Here is a 19183-nt window from a genome sequence, read left to right on the forward strand (position 1 = left end):
TAAGGCAGACAGGAGGGACCCCAGCTATGAGGGCATCAGGAAAGAATCTGGGGCCCATCTGTATAAATTTTGGTGACATCCAGCCAACATCAGGAGGTCAAGGATGTCTCTGAAAGTCAGGTTGTGTCCATCTTCATTACTTTAACCCATTGACTCCAGAAGGCCCTAATGTATGGACAGGCCATGATAGGCAGAATGATGGTCTCCCGCAGATGTTCAGTCTAATCCCCAGAACCCGTGAATATGTCACTTTACCTGACAAAGTTGTAAATGTGATTAAGTTAAGGACCTTTAGATGGTGAGATCATTCCTGTTTTATCTTGGTAGGACAGTTGAATCACATGAGTCCTTGAAAGGGAGAAGCTTTCAGGGCCATGGGAAGAAAGAGGTTGGACAATGAGAGAAGGGGTAGAGAGGTGTGACGTAGGAAGGATTCCACCCGCAGGTGCTGGCTTGGAGGGTGGAGGATGGGGACAGCGAGCCAGGCACTGCAGGCAGACTCTGGAAGCTGGAAAAGGCAAGGAAACAGATTCCCACCGAGAGCCCCCAGAAAGGAACCAGCCCTGCTCTAACTTGAGTCCATTGAGATCTGTGTCAGACTTCCTACCAATAGGACTGTAAGATAAGAAACTTGTATTTTTTAAGCCACTAAGTTTGTGGTAATTTGTTAACAGCAGCAACAGATAAGTTTCCTGAACCCTGGAGGAAGCATGATGTAATGGAAAGAACATGGTGTGGATAAAGAAGCCAGGCACAGTATGTGACTTCGGGCAAGTCACAGTTTCCTACCTGTAAAAGATGGGATTGTCTAGATGGTATCTGACATCAGTTAAGGAAGTGATGGCTGGAGATACAGTAGGTGTCAATTTTAGCAAAAACATTGCTTAAAAGTCTGTTGAATTAGCTTCAGAGTCGGGAGGGAGAACCGCAGCCATCTGACAGCGCTATTTAAGAGGATTTGCAGCTCTTTGATCACTGAAGCCAGAATGCCAGTAGGTCTCCAGTGACTGCCCCAGGCCTCTGCTTGGTCCTGTCTTGAATGGTGACACAGAGAGCACATCACATATGCCGACAGTACAGAGCTCTAAGAAAAAGCAAATGTACCGAAAGGCAAACTCATGATTCAGACTTTTCAGCTGAGCAACATGACAGCTCCAACCACAGAATGAAATGCAATAAAGATAAATAATAACAACTAGCACTTATTGACAAATAAAATTGGGGGCTCAAAAAATAAATTATGTTAGCATAGGATGGAGGCAGTCCTGACTTAATACCTTACGTATACATGTTTGAGGGAGAGGCAGTTAGTAAGCATTTTGGAGCTTGAAGGAATCTTAGTGAGCTCAAGCCACTTATTTTACAGGTTAGGAAACTGCACTCAGTAGGCTGTAAATTCATTATGAACTAACCCGGTGACTAGGAGGGCTGGTGACAAAAGGCTGTCCTATAGGACCACAGCTCTTTTACCAAATATGCCAAACATTGTGCCGGCCATCACTCCTGCTGATTAAGCCTCCCTACACCCCAACAATTGTGTTATGTGACCCCCCCAACCCCTCTGACCTCAGCTGAGTGAGATAACTATGTGGGCAATGGACTCAGGGCTGGCCAGTCCAGAGAACAGCCAGTGGCCTCTGGGGTGGCCTGGCTTGGAAATCTGGGAGGATGTGAGCTTATCACATTTTCATTCTCAGGAATTTAAATGGGAAAACCTGGAGATGAGCCCCTGAGGTAGCAGTTGGAGCCGAAGGTGGAAGGAGGCAGAGGGAAAGTCTGTGGGGTGCACAGAGTGGAGTCCTCCGTCCTCAGCAGTTGTGCCTGGCTCCTCTTCCCTCCCACACTTAGAGCAGAGCGATTATCCTGGCAGGGGTAATCCAGCCTGATTATCAGGAGGAGATAGGGTTGCTGCTACCTAATGGGAGCAGGAGGAACAGATCTGCCTGCAGGAGATTTGTCAGTGCTTCTTGGTGCTCCTGTGCCCAGTGATATATTATCCTCCAGTGGGCAGTGGCGGCCACCACAGCCTGAAAAGGTCACAATCATCAGGGCTCAGACCCCCTGGAAATGAAGGCCTGGGTTACCCACCAGACAAGCCACCTAGACCAGCATCAGGTGCTGCTTGAGAGCGAGGGGAATCTAGAATGGATGCAGAGGAGGAAGAGGAAGAATCTCAGCTGCAGCCTTAGCACTTTTCCTTCTTCTTCCTCCTCCACTTGTAAGAAATTGTGACCTTGAAAAAGCAGGCCCTTAAGGAAGGGCCTGAGTGGATCGGAGGGGTGCATGGACAGGCACTTGGCGCCTCTGCCATCCCTGTTCCCCAGGCCTTTCCACTTGGTGCACATCACCCTGGCTTCCAGCTGCCAGCATCTTTGCAGCTTTTCTTTGGCAGGCAGTGAGAAAGTGCTGGAAGTCAATGCCTCCCCCAGAGCAGTTCTCAACTGGTAGGAACTATTATGCACCCTAGCAACCTCATCCTGGGGGTTGACTCTGGTGGCACACGGTCTACACTGGCTCTCAAAGTTCCCCAAAGGCTTTGATCCCCAGTTTTCTACCATGGACATAGAGTGGTATCTCGTTACTACTTTAAATTGCATGTCCCTGACTCCTAGTGAGTTTGAACATACTTTCATGTTTGTCAGCCAGTTGGATTTACTCTTCTGCTGGTGTTAGATGCTTCATATGTATTTTTTCTCCCCCACCCCCAAAATGTTATTTTGAAATATTTCAAGCCTAAAGGAAAGGTGAAAGAATAATACAATGCATACTTATAGGTCCTTCATCTAATATGTCGGTCAAGGCTCAAACTGCTCTCACCAAATAAAAGAGATGACAATTATGCGACATGATGGAGGTGTTAGCTAACCATGGTGGTAAACAAACTGCAGTATATAATGTATCAAATCAACACATTATACACTTTATACTTACACATGTTATATGTCAATTATATCAATAAAAAGGGCTCAGAGAAGCAGATGGTTAGGATATGCATATACGTACACACATTTTTTTTCAATTAAGAGATTTGTTGCAGAAAATTGCTCTTATCCAATTAATGCAATTATAAGAGCTAGTTAAACAGTCTGTGAAATGCTGTTGTCTTTGCTTCTGATGCTGGAGCTTGGAGTCTGCAGGGCAGGCAGCTGGGGAGGCAAGGCGTGTGGAAAGTGGGAGAGCAGGGATAATCCAGAACCCATGAGGACAGCCTGGAACCGGAGTCAGTCTCTTGCTGCCTCCAGCTTTGACGATATGAATGCCCTGCAAGAGAAGCTGTGTTCTCCCCACCAGGCGCCACTGCTCTGGAACATAAGCCGGGCTGGTAAACAGTCTTAGCCCAGAATCAGCTCTCAGTAAGGACAGCCACATGTTCCAGGAGCATTGCTTATTATGTCATCCTTACTTTTCCCAGTGGGTTGAATGCTAATGTTCTTATATATACAAACACCTAGTTTGGGATTCCTGTTTTATTCCACTGATCAATTTTTTTCCCCTTTTACCTACTGATTTGATTAAGTGGCCTTACAGCATATTCTGATATTTGGTAAGGCAAATTTCTCTGTTTCTTTTTAAAAAAATTTGTCCTTGACTATTCTTTGAGATACAAATTGGAATATCTTAACATTATACTTTAATTTGGGGAGAACTGACTTTTTTTTCTGATATTTTATCTTCCTGTGTAAGGAGATGGTTGATCTTCTGTTTGTCCCAATCTTGCTTTGTATCTTTTAATTACATTGTATAACCTTCTTCATAAAAGTACAGTACTATGTGTTTCTTGATTAAGTCTACATATTATAAAGCTTCCAGTTATAAAATAATTAAGTCACAAGGATGTGATTACAGTGTGGTCACTATAGATAATACTGTATTGTATACTTAAAAGTTACTAAGAGAGTAGATCTTAAAAGTTCTCATCACAAGAAAAAAAATCGTTAACTGTGTGCAATGATGGATGTTAACTAGAAGTATGGAGGTGATCATTTTGCAATATATACAAATATCAAATCATTATATTGTACCCCTGAAACTTATATAAGGGTATACGTCAATTATATCTCAATTTTTTAAAAATTACATACTGTAACATAGTGGCTACAAGAGTAGTCTCAGTGCTAGCTGCCAAGTAGCAAATCCCAACTCTTAACACATTACCAGCTAGTGATCTGGGGTAAATCACTTATTCTCTCTGTTCCTCAGTGTTCTTTTCTGTAAAATAAGAATGATAATAGTAATCTATCTCAAGAGGGTGTTGTGAGGATTGAGTTAATACAAAGTGCTTAAAATAGTACATGGCATTATGGTGACTATAATTGTTATTATCCTAAGGATTTTATAATTTTATAACTGTAAATTGAGTATTTCTGCCATTTTCAATTTGAGATGCTTATTGCTAGTGGGAAAAAAGCAGTTTATTTTTGTTATATCTATCTTGTATCCAGTCAACTTTCCAAACCGTATTGTCTTTGTACTAGGTTTTTTTTTTAACTAGAGGCTTGAATTTTCTAATATAGTCATATCAGCAAAAAAAAATTAGATACTTTTATAATGTTTCAGATAATCATAACAATTCATACTCTTATCTTACCACATTTGGTAAAACTTCCAAGATATGTTAAATAATAGGATAATAGCAGGCATCTCTGTCTACATTTTTATTTTCATGAAGTGGTTTTAGTGTTTCACCATTGAGAGCAGTATTTGCTGTTAGGTTGAGTGAAAAGTCTTCATTATATTTAAGCAGTTTTTTTTTTCTTTTTTACTTAGCATTTTTACTAAGAATGATATTAAGTTATGCTGGTTGTATATATTAAATATGGGATCCTTTCTTCTTTTTCTATAGTCTCGACTAGTTTAAATGGCATGGAAATTACTCTTATTTAAGGTTAGATACAGCTCAGCTGTGGCACCATTTGAACACAGTCTTTTCCAAAAGTCGATCTCTAATCACTTTTCTATTCTAGTTTTTTCTAAGATAAGTTGGGCTATACAAACTTTCCTCTTTCTTTTGGGTCAATTTTTGTAATTTATATTTTTTCTGAAATGTATGTATTTCCTCTAAATTTTCAAATTAATTGCCAAGGAATTTTAAGTTGCACTTTTTTACACTTTTTCAATTCTCTTTTCTATCTGTAATTTTGTTTTCTTTCTCATGACTAATCTTTTCTATTTCTATTCTCTTTTTTCCTCCTCACTTGGGCTTACAAGAAGTTCTTCTGTTTCATTAGCCCTTTTAAATGTTTTTTAAAAATGTATACTTTTTAGTGTTTTTGTTTGTTTTCCATTACATTCATGTCAGCTTCTATTTTCCGATTACTTTTGGTTTGTTTTCTTGTTCTTTTTATAATTTTTTGAAATAAGTACACCCTTTATTTTTCCTCCTTTTTTTAATGCTTGCTATCTTTATGGTATTTCAGGGATACAATATCTGATACAGGGTAATTCAGAAGGTTTCTGTTATTACACTGTTATTTCATTCAGCATTTAAATTTTGTGAACACAGTCATTTTGTCCTTTTTTAAAGCCAGCTTTACTGTATTGCGATTTACATATATTAATTTTTTTCATACATTATATTTTATCAGTTTTAAGTGCAATCCCATGAGTTTTGCCAGACGTACTTAGTCATGTAACCACCACCACAGTCCAGATCAGAAGATTCCCATCACCCCAAAAGTTCTTTCCTACCCTTTGTAAGCCATCCTCACACCGATTTCAGTCTGAAACTTAAATTCCCCTTGTTGGATATCGGCATTACCACTGCTTTCTGTTTATCTGCCTAGTATCCCCTTCCCACATCTTTATTCTGAAAGTTGCTTTATCATTTTTCTTTGTGTGTTTCTTTTAAATAATATGGACCAGAATTTGATTTATAACAGTCTGACAGCCTTTTAATGGCAGGATTCAGTCCACTCAGTTACTGTAATGAGTGATGTGTTCATTATTGCCATGTTACTTGTTTCTAAACGTCTTAACGTTATTGTGAACTCCTCTTTGCCTTTGCTGGATTGACTGAATGGCTGTCCATCCTGTTTCCCACCTTGTTAATTCAGGGTTTATCATTCTATTAAGAGTGACCATCCCTTGCCCTGCTCTTCTCACATGGCTCTTCAAGTGAGTGAAAACAGAACAACTATTTCCATCACACTCCATTATCTTCAACCTCCTCCACACCCCAATAAGACCTGGTCTTTAGATGACTTTCACTCCCCCTCCCCTATCACCCCCCAACTCCTTCCCCCTTAGATCCTGGAAGACTTACCTTCCCCTTATCCCCACCACCTGATTCCAGAGTTTTAGTAAGATAATTTAGTCCTCATCAGAACTTCCCTCACAGTGTGTTTCATCTGTTCCAAGAGTCCTTATTTAGCATTTATATTACACGTTATAGATACACAGAGATTTAGATATAAATATAAAGATCATGGTTTGTTGCTCCCCACTGCTTTCTTTCCTCTTCTCTTCATCTTCCCCTATCTTGAAGTCTCTGTTCTGATTCATTTGTTGTTTCATTAGTCTGTTTTCAAAAGTATTTCTTAGATGAGATACTGATTTTTGCAAATCTTCAAATGTCTGTCTTTCTTCTTTGGCTGGTTCTGGGTTGCAGGCCTTTTCTTTCATTAACTCACATTCAGTTTTCCTGTCTTTTAACTTCCAGGGTAGCGGATAAGAAGAAAGAACTATCTTTCTGCCTGAAAACGTGTAAGATTTCCCATATCCGTAGAGCTTAGGAATTTTAACCTGTATGTGGCTAAGTGCATTGTTTTTTTCCTTTTAGTTTTATTGAGATATAATTGACATGCAGGACTGTATATGTTTAAGGTGTACAGCATAATGGATTTGACTTACATACATCATGAAATGATTATTACAATAAGTTTAGTGACCATCCATCATCTTGTATGGATACAAAATTTTAAAAATTAAAAAAAATTTTTTCTTGTGATGAGAACTCAGGATTTAGTCTAGCTTTCATATATAACATATATGAAACATATAGCTGTGCTAATTACATTTATCATGTTGCACATTATATCCCTAGTACTTATTTATCTTATTTGTGCCTTTTGACTGCCTTCAGAAGTGTGTGTCTCTTTCTGTCAATCCAGTCTGTAACTTAAGTCTTTCTTCAGCTCATGGAAATTTCATCTATTATTTAATTATGACCTTTCCTCTCCTGTTCATTTTTCACCAGGAACTCATACAATTTGCAGTAAATCTCATGGGTCTGTTCCAGTTTCCCATCTTTCACCACATGATTTGCATCTGCATATTTTTGTTACATGTTTTGAGATATTTCACCTATTTGATTTTCTAGACCTATTTTTGAGTTTTAGCAGTGACTGTCCTCTCCTCTGATTTATCTATGGACATTTTTAGTTCTAATATCACATTTTCAGGTTCAGGGAAATCTGTGTTTGAGTTTCACAGATATCTCCCCCAGGCTCTCATTTTTTCAGAGGTTCTATTTCCTCCAGCAGGTCTCTCTGCCCTCTGATTTTTCTGTATTCTCCCCGCCTCAAGGGAGTATCCACCATTAGTATTTTGGAGAGTCAGGGAGACTCAGCAAAGCCATTGATTGTTCTTGGGAAGCAGGCTGTTTCTGGGACTTGCTGCCTTCCTGAAGGTCCTTGCCCTTGGCTCTAGGGCTGTTTTCCAAAACTTGTCTGCAGGGAATTCTCTCAGCCAGGAATTCAACTGAGCCCACTTAAAGTTCATCACCTACAGCTGGGCATTGTCAGGGTTGTGGAAGCTTCAGTAGAGTTGCCACATGCCCAGGATCCCCTCGCTCTGAGTAGTCTCAATATTACTGACAGATACAGTGATATTCAACAAAAGACTTAAAAACAGAAGCCATTAATCCTAGGTGCCTCTAGTGTAGCAATGAGGTGGTGGGATAGCCTTTTACTTTGTTTTCCCCTCTCTATTAGGAGTTCTCAACTTCGGCACCCTTAACTTTTCAGGCCAGAAATTCTTTGTTGCGAGTGGCTAATCTGTGCATTGTAGGATGTTCAGCGGCATCCCTGATGTCTATGCACTGTAGACCAAGAGCACTCCCTCTCCAGCTGTGACAACCAGAAATGTCTCCGGATATTGCCAGATGTTCCCAGGGGGCAAGGTCACTTCTGGTTGAGAACCACTGTTGTATATCCTTCAGTTCTATTGTTTTTTTACCATGTGTTCAACTATTCCTATAATTAAACATTTAACTGAGATCATAGGACAGAGGAGGAAATATAAAGTTGTTTTGAGGAAGCAGAATCATGCAGTAGAGAATATACAGTAAGGGATGGGGAAGTAAGTAAGCAAAGTGGGAAGAAATCTGGGACTAAAAGAGGCAGAGACAGAGCATCTGTCACAGGACTGGAGGAGGAGTGTGAAGACCCGCATCCTTCTGTCACCAAGGTCCCCAGCAATGCTGAGATCTGAGATCCAATAACAGTCTACACAGGCCCAGTCAGATCATAGCCGCTGTTCTGGGATTCCCATTCCATCCAGCCTTCTAATTACTCCAGGTGTCCTTACAATAAACACTCCTTCACTTAAGCTAGGCTAAATGAGTGTATTCCTTATAAACAAAGGCCCTGCAGGCTTAGTGTCCAATAAAGAGATGTGCCCCTACAGTTTCATGTCAGCTTTTATATTCATTTTGTAGCACCACGCTTTGAGATACTCTAGTCAAGAGAAAGAAACAATGGGAAGGATGAGTAGGCTGCAAACTAGGTCTGTAAAAACCAAAAAACAAAACTGTAAAAGGAACTTTAGAAAGCTTTTCCTGGGAAGAAAAAAAAATAAAAAGCCTTAGCCCATTCATCAGGGCTGGCTCCCAGTTCCTCCAGGGCTGTAATATACAGGACAGAGAAGGCTGTATGATTGTAGCTCAGGAGACAGAACTGGTGACAAAAGTAACAAGGAGGCAGATTTTGGCTCCAAAAAAAAAGTTCTATCAATAAGAAAGATTGGAAATGAGGGTTTGGTAAGGTAGTGAGCTCCCTATCTCTGGGAGTGTTTAAGAAGCTCATAGGGTGCTTCCTGCAGTGGATATGATAAATTTGGGTCAGATCTTTCAGCCTCCTTCCAGCTATGTAATTCTAGAAATGTAAAAGGCTGGCAAGAGACTAACTCACACAGTAAGCAGAAATATCTTAGCGTCAAATGGCATGATAGCACATTTAAGTCAGTCAGAGGAGGCTGGCTGGTGGAGCAGTTGAGCAATAAGAGCTTAGAGGTTTAGCATCTTCAGCTGGCCCTGTTCAGCTGGTCTTTCCCCACAGAATTAGTCAGAGGAGGCTTGCAAGAGAGAGGAAATCTAACTTAGTCTGACTTAAGGAAAAAAAGTAAATTCATTAGCTCACATAACCAAAAAGTTCAGGATCTAGCTCTGAGCATGGCTGGATCCAAGGTTTCAAATGAAGTCATTAAGACTTGATTTCTCCTCATATGCCAGCTTTGTTTCCCTCCTTTGTAAGGAAAGCCACTTTGGAAGTTTAGATTCATCTTGACAGAGTGCAGATCAAGGCCAACATCGGAGGGGCCTTGGCTGAATGGCTTCCAAGGTGGGCTCCCTCCCTACCTGTAATTCCTTAAGAATTTCTATTACTGAACCTTCAACCGTTTCAAAGACTCTTATGCTTTGGGTGTGGGGCTTATTCCTATGCTTCCAGCTCAGATCTCATGAAGAGGGGAAAAGCTGGGGCCCCAGAAGGCCCTAGTGGCTTCCCCTAAGGATTAGCCCCTGGGAACTTGCCAGCGACAGGACCTTCCTTCTGGCTGGAAACAGACACCAGTGAGGGGAGTGGGGCCGCTAAGGAAAGCACCTGGAGCTGTGGAAGGAGAACTACCAGGTATTTGGTTAGATGAATTGACCAACTAGCGCTATATGGCAAGGGAGACCCTTGGAAGGTGTCTGAGGTAGATCTGGCTGCCCCGGCTTATTTCCTAGACGTAGGGATCAATTAGTAAGTTGCCACCGTCCTGGCGTTCAGTCCTGAGAACCTAGGCTACGGCACAAGCCTCGGTGATGGAGGTAAGAAGGTAAGAAAAATTAAAGGGTTGTAGGGGAGAAAGAAGGCAGAGGATCCAGGCTTTGGGAACAGTAAGGAAAACAAAGTTAAATCGCACCCAGCCTCAGAGTCCGCTACGTTCTGCGAACTTGGTAAGCGACAGCTCTCAAAGCCCCTGGGCCAGAGGTCCACGAGTTCCCAGGAAAGACTCTGGGGCGGCCCCGCCCTTTCAGGACTACATCTCCCGGCGTGCTGTGGGATGGACAGAATTACGCCTGCGCAGAGGTGGTGATGAGACCGCGTTGCGCCAGGTGGGGGCGCTCGGGCCTTGGTCCTGAGCGAGCGGAGGCAGCGGGTCAGATTATCCCGGTCGAGAGAGGGGTTCTGAAAGCGTTTGAGACCGCGGCTGCGGTTCCCTGCTCATCCTAGGAGGTTTGCAGGACCCCAGCTCCTGCTTCTTCCAGGGTCAGGGTCTCACGCCTCTCAGGCGGCGGACACATTGAGCCGCCTTCAGCACAGCAGCTCTCGGAACGCCACATCCCGCTGCCAGTGGTTCTGCGCATCCGGTGCCCGCCCCCAAAGCCACCCTCCCTCCCACACAGCCCTTGCTGCCTTCCTTTAATCGCGACTGGGGCATTTTCTGGGGAGGCCCAGGTTGGGGTCCTCAGAGGGCCAGGAAGCCTGGGGCATTTGGATTATTGTGTGTGTGTAGAGGCGGGTCCCTGTTCTCACTGGGACCACTGGGCTGGTCTGAGGCGCAAGGCTCCCTACTCAGTGGTTTTCTCTGAGATTCTAGGTGGGAAGGAGGGAAGTTGGAAGTAAAAGCCACAGCTTCCCCTTTCTTCTGCTCAAACCTCAGAAAGGTCTGTCAAGAGGTCTACAGAGGCTGTAGGGGGAAATGGCCCAGACCTCAGGTTGTGGGGGTGGCCCTGAGGAATGTAGGTCAGAGGCTGCGGAGCTTGCAAACCCCGGTGATGGGAGTGAGGTGGCTCTGTGTGTACATCGTGGGGATCTTCTAGCAGCAGCTGGGTCCCGGCCCCCACCTCTAGCTTCCACCCCTGCAGCATGGATGCTGTGGCCCCTCTTGGCCCCTCTTTCCCAGGTAGCTGTCCCCAGACTGCTCTGTGCAAAGAGCAGAGTTCACACCCCCACCATGTGGGGCCCATTGCAGGTGTGCAGCTCTCTATGTAAAATCAAAACACTTTTTCAGAAGTTTTATTTAAAAATTTAGGGACATGACAGAGGCAGCAGGATGGAGACCAGTATTCTGCCAGGGTCCTCAGATCAGAAGCCAGGCTTGGGTTCCTCAGGTCACTGAGTTCCCAGACCCCTCCAGCCTGTGGGCTCCTGAGGAGGATACCCATCTGTGTCTTCTTACCCCCTCCCCTCCCCCACTTCCTGTGTCTGATGAGACACTGAGGTTTAAGGGTTAGACTATGAGGGAGTCAGAGTGGGGAGGATCTGGTTAACTCTGGAAGAAGGAGCGAGAACCTGGGAGGAATAGATATAGGAAAAAAAGAGAGAGAGAGGTGGGGAGGGGGCCACTGCATTTGCCTCCTCCATCCTCAAGAAACTGAGGGCCTGCCGTACCTCTGAGATGTCTCCCTCACAGCTCAGATGGGAAGTTCGAGGAACATCACCCCTGAGACTGAGCAATGGCTGCCTGTTTTTAGAGGATGGTTAGGAAAGGTCACGCCCCGGAGAGCATAGCAGTAACTTCTACAACAGAGGAGACGGGGCAAATGCATGCCCCACTGTGCCAGGCTCTCCATCTCAGCTGGGTGCGGGCTGGCTGTTGGCGTAGGCCTGGTCTGGAAAGGAAGCCCGGGCTCTGCGGGTCTGGGCACACACTGAGGCGTAGAGCTCCGGCTCGGGGCCCGACGCCTGGGGCTTTGGCTCAGAATCCAGCACCACCTCCGAGTACTTGATGGGGCTTCCAGGGCTGGGGATCCGACCCTGAGGAGGCCGCAGCTGCAGGCTAGTGTAGCACATCACCTCCTCTGCAGCCTGGAGATGCAAGACTGTTAGAAGTTCACTGGACCCTAGAAAAATCCCCCACTTCCTTCCCTCCCCTCTTCTTCAGCTACAACTGACTTACCCTGGCGGGGCCTCCAGGTGTTGGATCCTGTTGGTCTGGCCCTGGTTCTTGAGACAGCCGTCCTGGGACAGGGAACAGGAATCTGGTCACTTCTCATTCCTCCCCCTGCACCCCCTCATCCCACACACCCAGGACCTGACCACTGTTCCCCTCCCGTCTGCCAGCTTCCTACCTGTCTGCAGATAATGTAGGTTCCCATACAGAGGGACATCTTCCACAGACTCTCCAGAGCTGCAACACAGAGTTTAGGGGATTAGTGGGGACTTCTTGGTAAGAGGGAACTCTTGATCAACCCATCTCTGTTACCCCCCACTCACCGTCCGTTTCCCAGATGGTTCTTGCTCCGGCCACTAGTCCACTGGGACAAGTGCACAGCCAATGAGATGAGAAGCAGCAGTGTCACAGCTCCTAAGAGGGCCCACAGTACCGAGCCCTCGGTCAAAGAGGGGATTCCTGTGGATGTGAGAGGTTGTGGGGGTTTTACTGCCCAGCCTACCCCTCCAGGTCCCAGCAGGTGGGACATGGGGCCACATGACCCCTCCTCCTGCCCCTGCCCCGCCCAGCTCACCAGGTGCTAGCCGATCCGTATCCGTGCAATTGTCACTTCTGCTCTGGACTGCTAATGTGGAAGCCAGAACTGCAAGCATCCTGCCCTGAGCGGAGGGGCTAGCCTGGTTTATGGCCTGACAGCTGCTGCAGTCCCCCTTACTCCCACCCCTCCCTGGACTTGGCCCCCACAGCTCAGCATCTCCAATACTGGTGGTGGCAAAGTCACCGGTTTCCGGGGAGGAAGGGGGAGGGGAAGGATGAGTGAAAGAACAAAGACACCGCCCTGTGCCTGCACCTGCACCACCCCACAGCTCCCAGGCTTCCGCCCCCACCCTAGTCCCCAGGCCTTGCACCCTCTTCAGGCATAGAAGATAGATGCAGGCTTCAGTTTACTGAATCACTGGGCAGGTGAGCTCATGAAGACCTTGACGGGGGCAGAAGTGGCTTGAGGCAGTACCAATAAGACAAGGAAGCCAGGCCTTATGACAGAGATTCCTTTCTGCCCCAGCGTGTCTGCTTTTTTCTCCAACTCGGAATCCCATGACAGAGAATGTATTTCTCAATGAACATGCTCTGAAGTGCAGTGGGATGGGGAGGCCCCCCTGATACCTACAATCTCACCACACCCAAAGTCTGACCCAAGGGACGTGTATTAAGATGATCTTTGTCATTGTTACTATTACTGGTATAATTGTTTGGGGGATACAGGAAGCTTGATTTCCTCCTCCTGACCCACTTCGTCCAACTGTCCCTAAGAACCCTTAATCTCAAAAGTTAGTTGAATTAAAGAAAACTGCCCCAGTCCTATCCTGGGCAATAGCCCTGTCTTTGCACTTGTTCACTTCATGGAGCGGTGGGGTACCTGCCCTGCCCCGAGACAGCCCAATGATGTGGGAAGTTATTGATGTGGGAAGAGGGATTTTCAGTTCCTAATATAAACCTTAGATCAGAGGTCAGAAATATGTTTTGTCTGGCCCATACAATGTTTTTAAAAATTTTTTAATTATTTAAGTAATGTGCTAGGGATGGGGATGGCGGAGGTCCTACCCCTCCCCGCAGGCAATAAGACGGTATTGTCTATAGAGAATTGAAAAACAAAATTGACTGAAATTCAGTATCTTTTTATCACCATGTTCCAGCAATTCTAAAAAATACCAATGATAAAATATTCCTTTCTGGAAAATATTTTGTAGATCTATGTTCCAAATTGCTGCGGTTACTGATGAGTTTTTTTTTTTTTTAATGGTATCTCTTTGGGTTTGTTTTTTTTAAACTTTTTTTTATTGGGTTATGGTCATTTTACAATGTTGTGTCAAATTCCAGTGTAGAGCACAATTTTTCAGTAATACATGAACATATATATTCATTGTCACAATTTTTTTTCCCTGTGAACTGATGAGTTTTTAATACCATATAAGCTTCAAATTAGCATGTTTGTATTACTTATCTTTTAAACATAATCTACATGGAACCAAGTTATACAACTGGCTTCTGACACAAGCAGGTTCATCTACATGTGTTTACATCTAGAATTAGTTCTTAACAATTTGGAATTGTTCTTTGGTTTGGGCACAATTTCAGTCTCTAACCCCTATGCTATTACATATTCTTGCAGTTAACAAGTAGGTTTAAAATAAACAATGATAGCACAGTGATTGAAAAGCCAAATAAATTGAGCTTGAGTTACTTCAATTCTGTCATTCTAGGTAACCACTTACTTTTTATTTATACTGAAAATTTCTGGAATTTATTGTGAAAAGGAATTTTTATGAATCTTTGCCAAACATCCTTATGTTTAAGACTTTTCCTATTTGTATGTCTGTTGCTTCATGTGAAGGAAATTTTTTTGAAATGAAGATAAAAATAAGGTAGTCTTTAATCAACTATGTATGGAAATTGACAAATCTAGCTATATTCTCTATTGGATATAAATATGCAAAGATTACTTTTGACAAATTTGCAGAAGTTAACTCTAAAAAAAGAAATTAGTGTTATTTATCAGACAGGTTAAAATGTAGGTATCAGGTTTTTGCCCCTTTCTCAAAAAATACAATAATGTAACTAAGAAATACTAACCCATGACCCTTTCTTGTTTTATATCTTTAATTTTTAACAACTCTTTAATTTTTTTTTTTATTGAAGCAGAGTTGATTTACAGTGTTCTGTTAGTTTTTGGTGTATGGCTTAGTGGTTCAGTCATACATATATTTTAACTACTTTTTTATATTGTCATGATTATATCTACAGAGTTCAATTAAAAAGAGTAATTCACTGTCTGAATTTCTGGCCCTTATTATTATTACTTTTCTGTACCCTATTATTTGTTTCATTTCCTGATTATTACTGAAAATAATTTTGTCATGTGGAAGAGGACTTTTTAAAAATGATCCACTCAGGTGTCAAATATGCAAAATATGTCACTGATTCCTTCTCAGCACTAAAAAAATGAGAGATTTGCAACTTTAAAAAAATCTCAATTTGTTGATCTTTTGGGGAAAAAATGAGAAGACCTGAAATAGTGAACCCTAATTCCCAAAAGGCAAAAGCCAGCTGGGAGCCATTTATCATATTATACATGGACCGAACCACTTATTTACATTGATTTTGTCAACTGGCTTAGAGTCGGGGTTTGGACTACTCCGCTCTGCAGCCCAGGCTGCCTCTGGGTAGTCGGCTAGAGGGACATTTCTGGATGCGGGTCTCTCTCTGCCCCTGCCTCCTTATTAAACACATGTTCCTTATTCATGAAATACACAATACGGATTGCGTGCTTATGTGCCAAGCTCTGGAGATACAAATGTGAGTGGGAAATGGTTTCTTTCCTCCAAGAGTTTTTGGTCTGATTAGGAAGACGACCCTATGTACCGCAGACAATTAAAAGACAGTGTTGAATGGAGGAAAACTACCCAAGTCGGCCTGTAGAAGTCGTGGAAGGCAAGGAGGGGGAAGGGCTGGGGTGGGTGGGGATGTGAGGCAGATGATCGGGAGACAAAAGGGTTGAAATCTCCACCCGGCTTCTCACCTGATTACTAACTTAACCTTCCTGAACCTTAGTTTCCTTATTCTTTAAAATAATTATGTAATATATATCATATACCTGTTGGGTCGTTTTGAACAGATTAATTTCATTCACCGAGGATTCACGGCAAAGAAAGAGATATGGCCCCTGATCTCATGGAATTTACAATCTAGCGAGTAGTTCAGGGGTGTAACTTGCAACTAAAGGTAAAAATAGCCGCGCTGAGAATGAGCCCCGTGTGGTTGGTACGCGCGTAAGGCGCACTGCCTGCGTAACTTTAAGATCTGACGGATGACAACCACCTACAGCACGCCGCTCGGCTCCCCGCAAGGGCGGGTTCGCTTCTTGGCGGTTTTAACCGTGAAAGTAGGGGGAGGTCTACGTGCATGCGCACGCGGCACTCTCTGCCAGAGGTCCGGGGACTTTCCCCTAGGCGAAAGTAAGGAACTAGTCCCTCGTGTGTTGCCTAGGAAACAGGCCTTCAGCACGAGCTCTACCAGTAAGTCTCGCGTTCTAACCTTTTATAGCACGAAGAGGAAATTAAATTTTTCGTTAGGGTGAGGATTTTGGTGGCATGGGAAATAAAAACAACTATCCGGTATATCTTCCTGGTAGGCTTCTGGAGACATTCGGGCTGAACAATACCTAAATAGAGCTAAGAAGTGAACAACTCTTAAATGAACTAAAGAGGGCCCAGAGGCCTATGCAAAACTAGCCCCACCCACACGCTGGGTGGGCGTGGCCTCTCTGGAGGCCGGAGGGGGTGGGCGGGGACGCGCGCGTGCGCGCATGGGTGCGTCCGGCCAAAGGCGGTGCTACCCGGGTTGTGCCGGTTTCGGCCTGCAATGGCGAGGGTGGTGTTGCTCGTGGGTGTGCTGGGGCTGCTACTTGTGTCTGCGCTGCCCGAGGTCCTCGGAGACCGCCCCAGCCCTGAGCACTGGACACACCCAGGTACCAGCGAGGGCTGCTGGAGGGAGGCAGGGACTGCCCCTGGGTCCCAGGCGCCAGCTTTACTGATCTCCCTCTGCCCTCCTTCTCAGGGGACGCCGCCCAGGTCAGCCTTGGGGCCACGGAACCCCGGCGGCGGTTGCCGCCGCCCAGGGACCAGCGCGAGAGGGCTCGGGCCGGGGCTCTGCCCTTGGGGGCGCTGTACACCGCGGCCGTCGTGGCTTTTGTGCTGTTCAAGTGTTTGCAGGTGCGGGACGACCAGGGGTGGGGATGCCCCGGGCCTGAATCTCCCATGGGGGCGCTGTGGTACCAAGAACGAGACATTTTCCCGTTAGTCTGAAATGAAGACGGTTCCCTCGTTTTCCAACATTACGGGGTTATTCTGAACATTCAGCAAGGTAATGGACGTGAAAGGCACTTGGTAAATTGTAGGTAAATAATGACCATCACTTTTAATACTCCCAACAATCCAGTGAAGAGATTTAGTACTTGCTCAAGGTCACCCAAAGCTAGTAACTGGTAGAATTGGGATTTGAACCCAGCAAATGTTCAGACTACAATTAAGTGCAATTCCTGGTGAGATTGCAGCCTTGGCACGAGCAGCTGATAACTGTAGCCTAAGTGTTTTTAGAGTTCGAGGTACCAAGCAGCCTCATGTTCTCCTTGGGATAGAGGCCCTGAAATGTGAACTGACAGTACATTTTAGTGGATTGAAACTGTTGAAATGGAAAGTAGTACTTCCCAGGGCTCTCTTCAGCCCTGGCCCTATCACTTACTTACATTGGGAAACAAGGCTGAACCAATTTGGAGATGATGTGAAACAAGGAGGGATAGGTAATCATGATCCCTAATAGACTTGACAGGCTACGATGAGAGACTGAATTTAATGATGAAATTTAACAAGGGTAGATTCTATTCTTTTGAATTCTTGGGCTCAAATATATAGTCTGAAAGGAACACAATTTAGTAGCAGTTATTAGTTGAACTGATAGAAGTTCGGTTGTGTGGTGTGACAACCTACTTCCCAAACCAATGCTAGGAACAAGATACTGTGCCTTATTTTCTAATCGAAACACTCCTCGAGAATTTTTTTCTCTTGAGGGCACTGTTTTAAGAGCACAGTACATGCTCAGTAAAGCAACCAGAGAAAAGGTTGAATGAGCACTGACTGAAGAAGATTGGCACTATTAAACCAGACAAGACATAAGGAAAGGGGCAGGAGGTACGACCATTGCCTTCAAATTCATGAGGGGCTGTCAGGGCTATCATGGTGAAAACATGATTTTGGAAGGCTCTAATCAGCACCGTGAAAAGATACACGAAGGACTGTTTTTGACTTTGTATATAAAGTAACAACCAGAGCTTTATAAAACTGGAGAGAGCTGCTCCTTCCCAGAGATGTTTCCCTAGACTGTCCACATGTGGGGGTTACGGGCATGTTGCTTCCTGTCTTGGGTGAGGAGCTGGACTGGATGTGATTATTATTCTCTGAGGGAAAAACCCACTAAGTGCTCTCTACCTGAAATTCTCCTCATACTGCCTTTGGAGACTGAGGCTATAGAGAACCTGGTTGCTGCAGTATTGCCCTTTCCTTGTTCCACAGCAGGGGAAAGATGAGGCTGCTGTTCTCCAAGAGGAGGCAAGCAGGAAGGAATTACTGCAGTCAGGTGGGTTTTGCAGAAGTGTGTGCTTGGTGGGGGGTGAGGGGACTGCAGAAGGTAAATAACCATTGCTCTCCTTTTCTCCCTTACCCCTAGAGCAACAGCTGGCCCAGCTGACACAACAGCTGGCCCAGACAGAGCAACACCTGAATAGTCTGATGGCCCAGCTGGACCCCCTTTTTGAGCGGTAAGGAGGAGTGATCCTGTGGCCAGGGGAACTTGTGGTGGGTGGGAGTGGTGGGGGCATCAATTGGGCAGCTGTGTGGACATATCTGCAGTGTGACGACCTTGGCGGGAGCCCAGCAGGAGCTTCTGCAAGTAAAGCTACAGACCATCCACCAGCTGCTACAAGAGAGCAAGCCAAACAAGGGTGTGGAGGTTCCAGAACCAGGTAAAAGGTTGGGAGGTGAGAGTCTGGTGGAGTTAAAGACAAAGCCTCTGACACTGGAACGTGCCTGATCTTCCCCCTCACAGAGGCCAGCACACCCTTTCCTGAGGATTTATGTATAGAGGAGGATGAGGAAGAGGATGGTGACAGTCAGGCCTGGGAGGAGCCCCTAAACTGGAGCGCAGGGACAAGGAACCTAGCTACTCCCAAGGAAGTGGTGCAGGGGCTAAGGAGAAGATGCAGAAAGGCTGCAGCCAAGGGCCCCAGGCACAGCCCCTACCTGGAAGGAGGGACAGCAGCTGACGGTTTAGTAAAACAAAGTCTGTTCTTGTGACTGGATGCTTCTGTGTGCTTTTTCCATTCCAGCTGGACGGGGACACACACACACACACACACCCACTCCTACCCCCACATCCATACTAGGTGCCTAAGAACAACTGGGCCTTCTTGAAAATCTTCCCTTATTAGGACAAAAAGAGGCCGCCTTCCAGTGCAGGAACCGAGAAGATAGAGGGA

General features: G+C 44.9%; 2 protein-coding genes across 3 annotated transcripts; one reads left to right on the forward strand and one right to left on the reverse strand.

The window, feature by feature from the left end:
* Nucleotides 1–11204: 11204 nt before the first annotated feature.
* SIT1 (signaling threshold regulating transmembrane adaptor 1) lies at nt 11205–13322 on the reverse strand. The gene is made up of 6 exons (XM_032479123.1): nt 13290–13322; nt 12671–13007; nt 12420–12555; nt 12275–12333; nt 12103–12164; nt 11205–12011 (listed from the first exon to the last, which is right to left on the reverse strand). Exons 1-6 carry the CDS (start codon nt 13320–13322, stop codon nt 11778–11780), a joined length of 861 nt encoding a protein of 286 aa, XP_032335014.1. The 3' UTR covers nt 11205–11777.
* A 3135-nt stretch (nt 13323–16457) lies between these two features.
* On the forward strand, nt 16458–19006 carry CCDC107 (coiled-coil domain containing 107). 2 transcript variants are annotated; one of them, XM_006187883.3, is made up of 6 exons: nt 16458–16621; nt 16711–16865; nt 18222–18285; nt 18376–18466; nt 18558–18670; nt 18754–19006. In XM_006187883.3, exons 1-6 carry the CDS (start codon nt 16516–16518, stop codon nt 18999–19001), a joined length of 777 nt encoding a protein of 258 aa, XP_006187945.2. In that variant the 5' UTR covers nt 16458–16515; the 3' UTR covers nt 19002–19006. The 2 variants fall into 2 exon arrangements, with proteins under 2 accessions (XP_006187945.2, XP_014417395.2); XM_014561909.2 differs by having other exon boundaries at nt 18225–18285.
* The last annotated feature ends 177 nt before the right edge of the window (nt 19007–19183 follow it).

Source organism: Camelus ferus, chromosome 4 (genome assembly GCF_009834535.1).
Source record: "Camelus ferus isolate YT-003-E chromosome 4, BCGSAC_Cfer_1.0, whole genome shotgun sequence".
In the NCBI taxonomy this organism is placed as follows: domain Eukaryota; kingdom Metazoa; phylum Chordata; class Mammalia; order Artiodactyla; family Camelidae; genus Camelus; species Camelus ferus.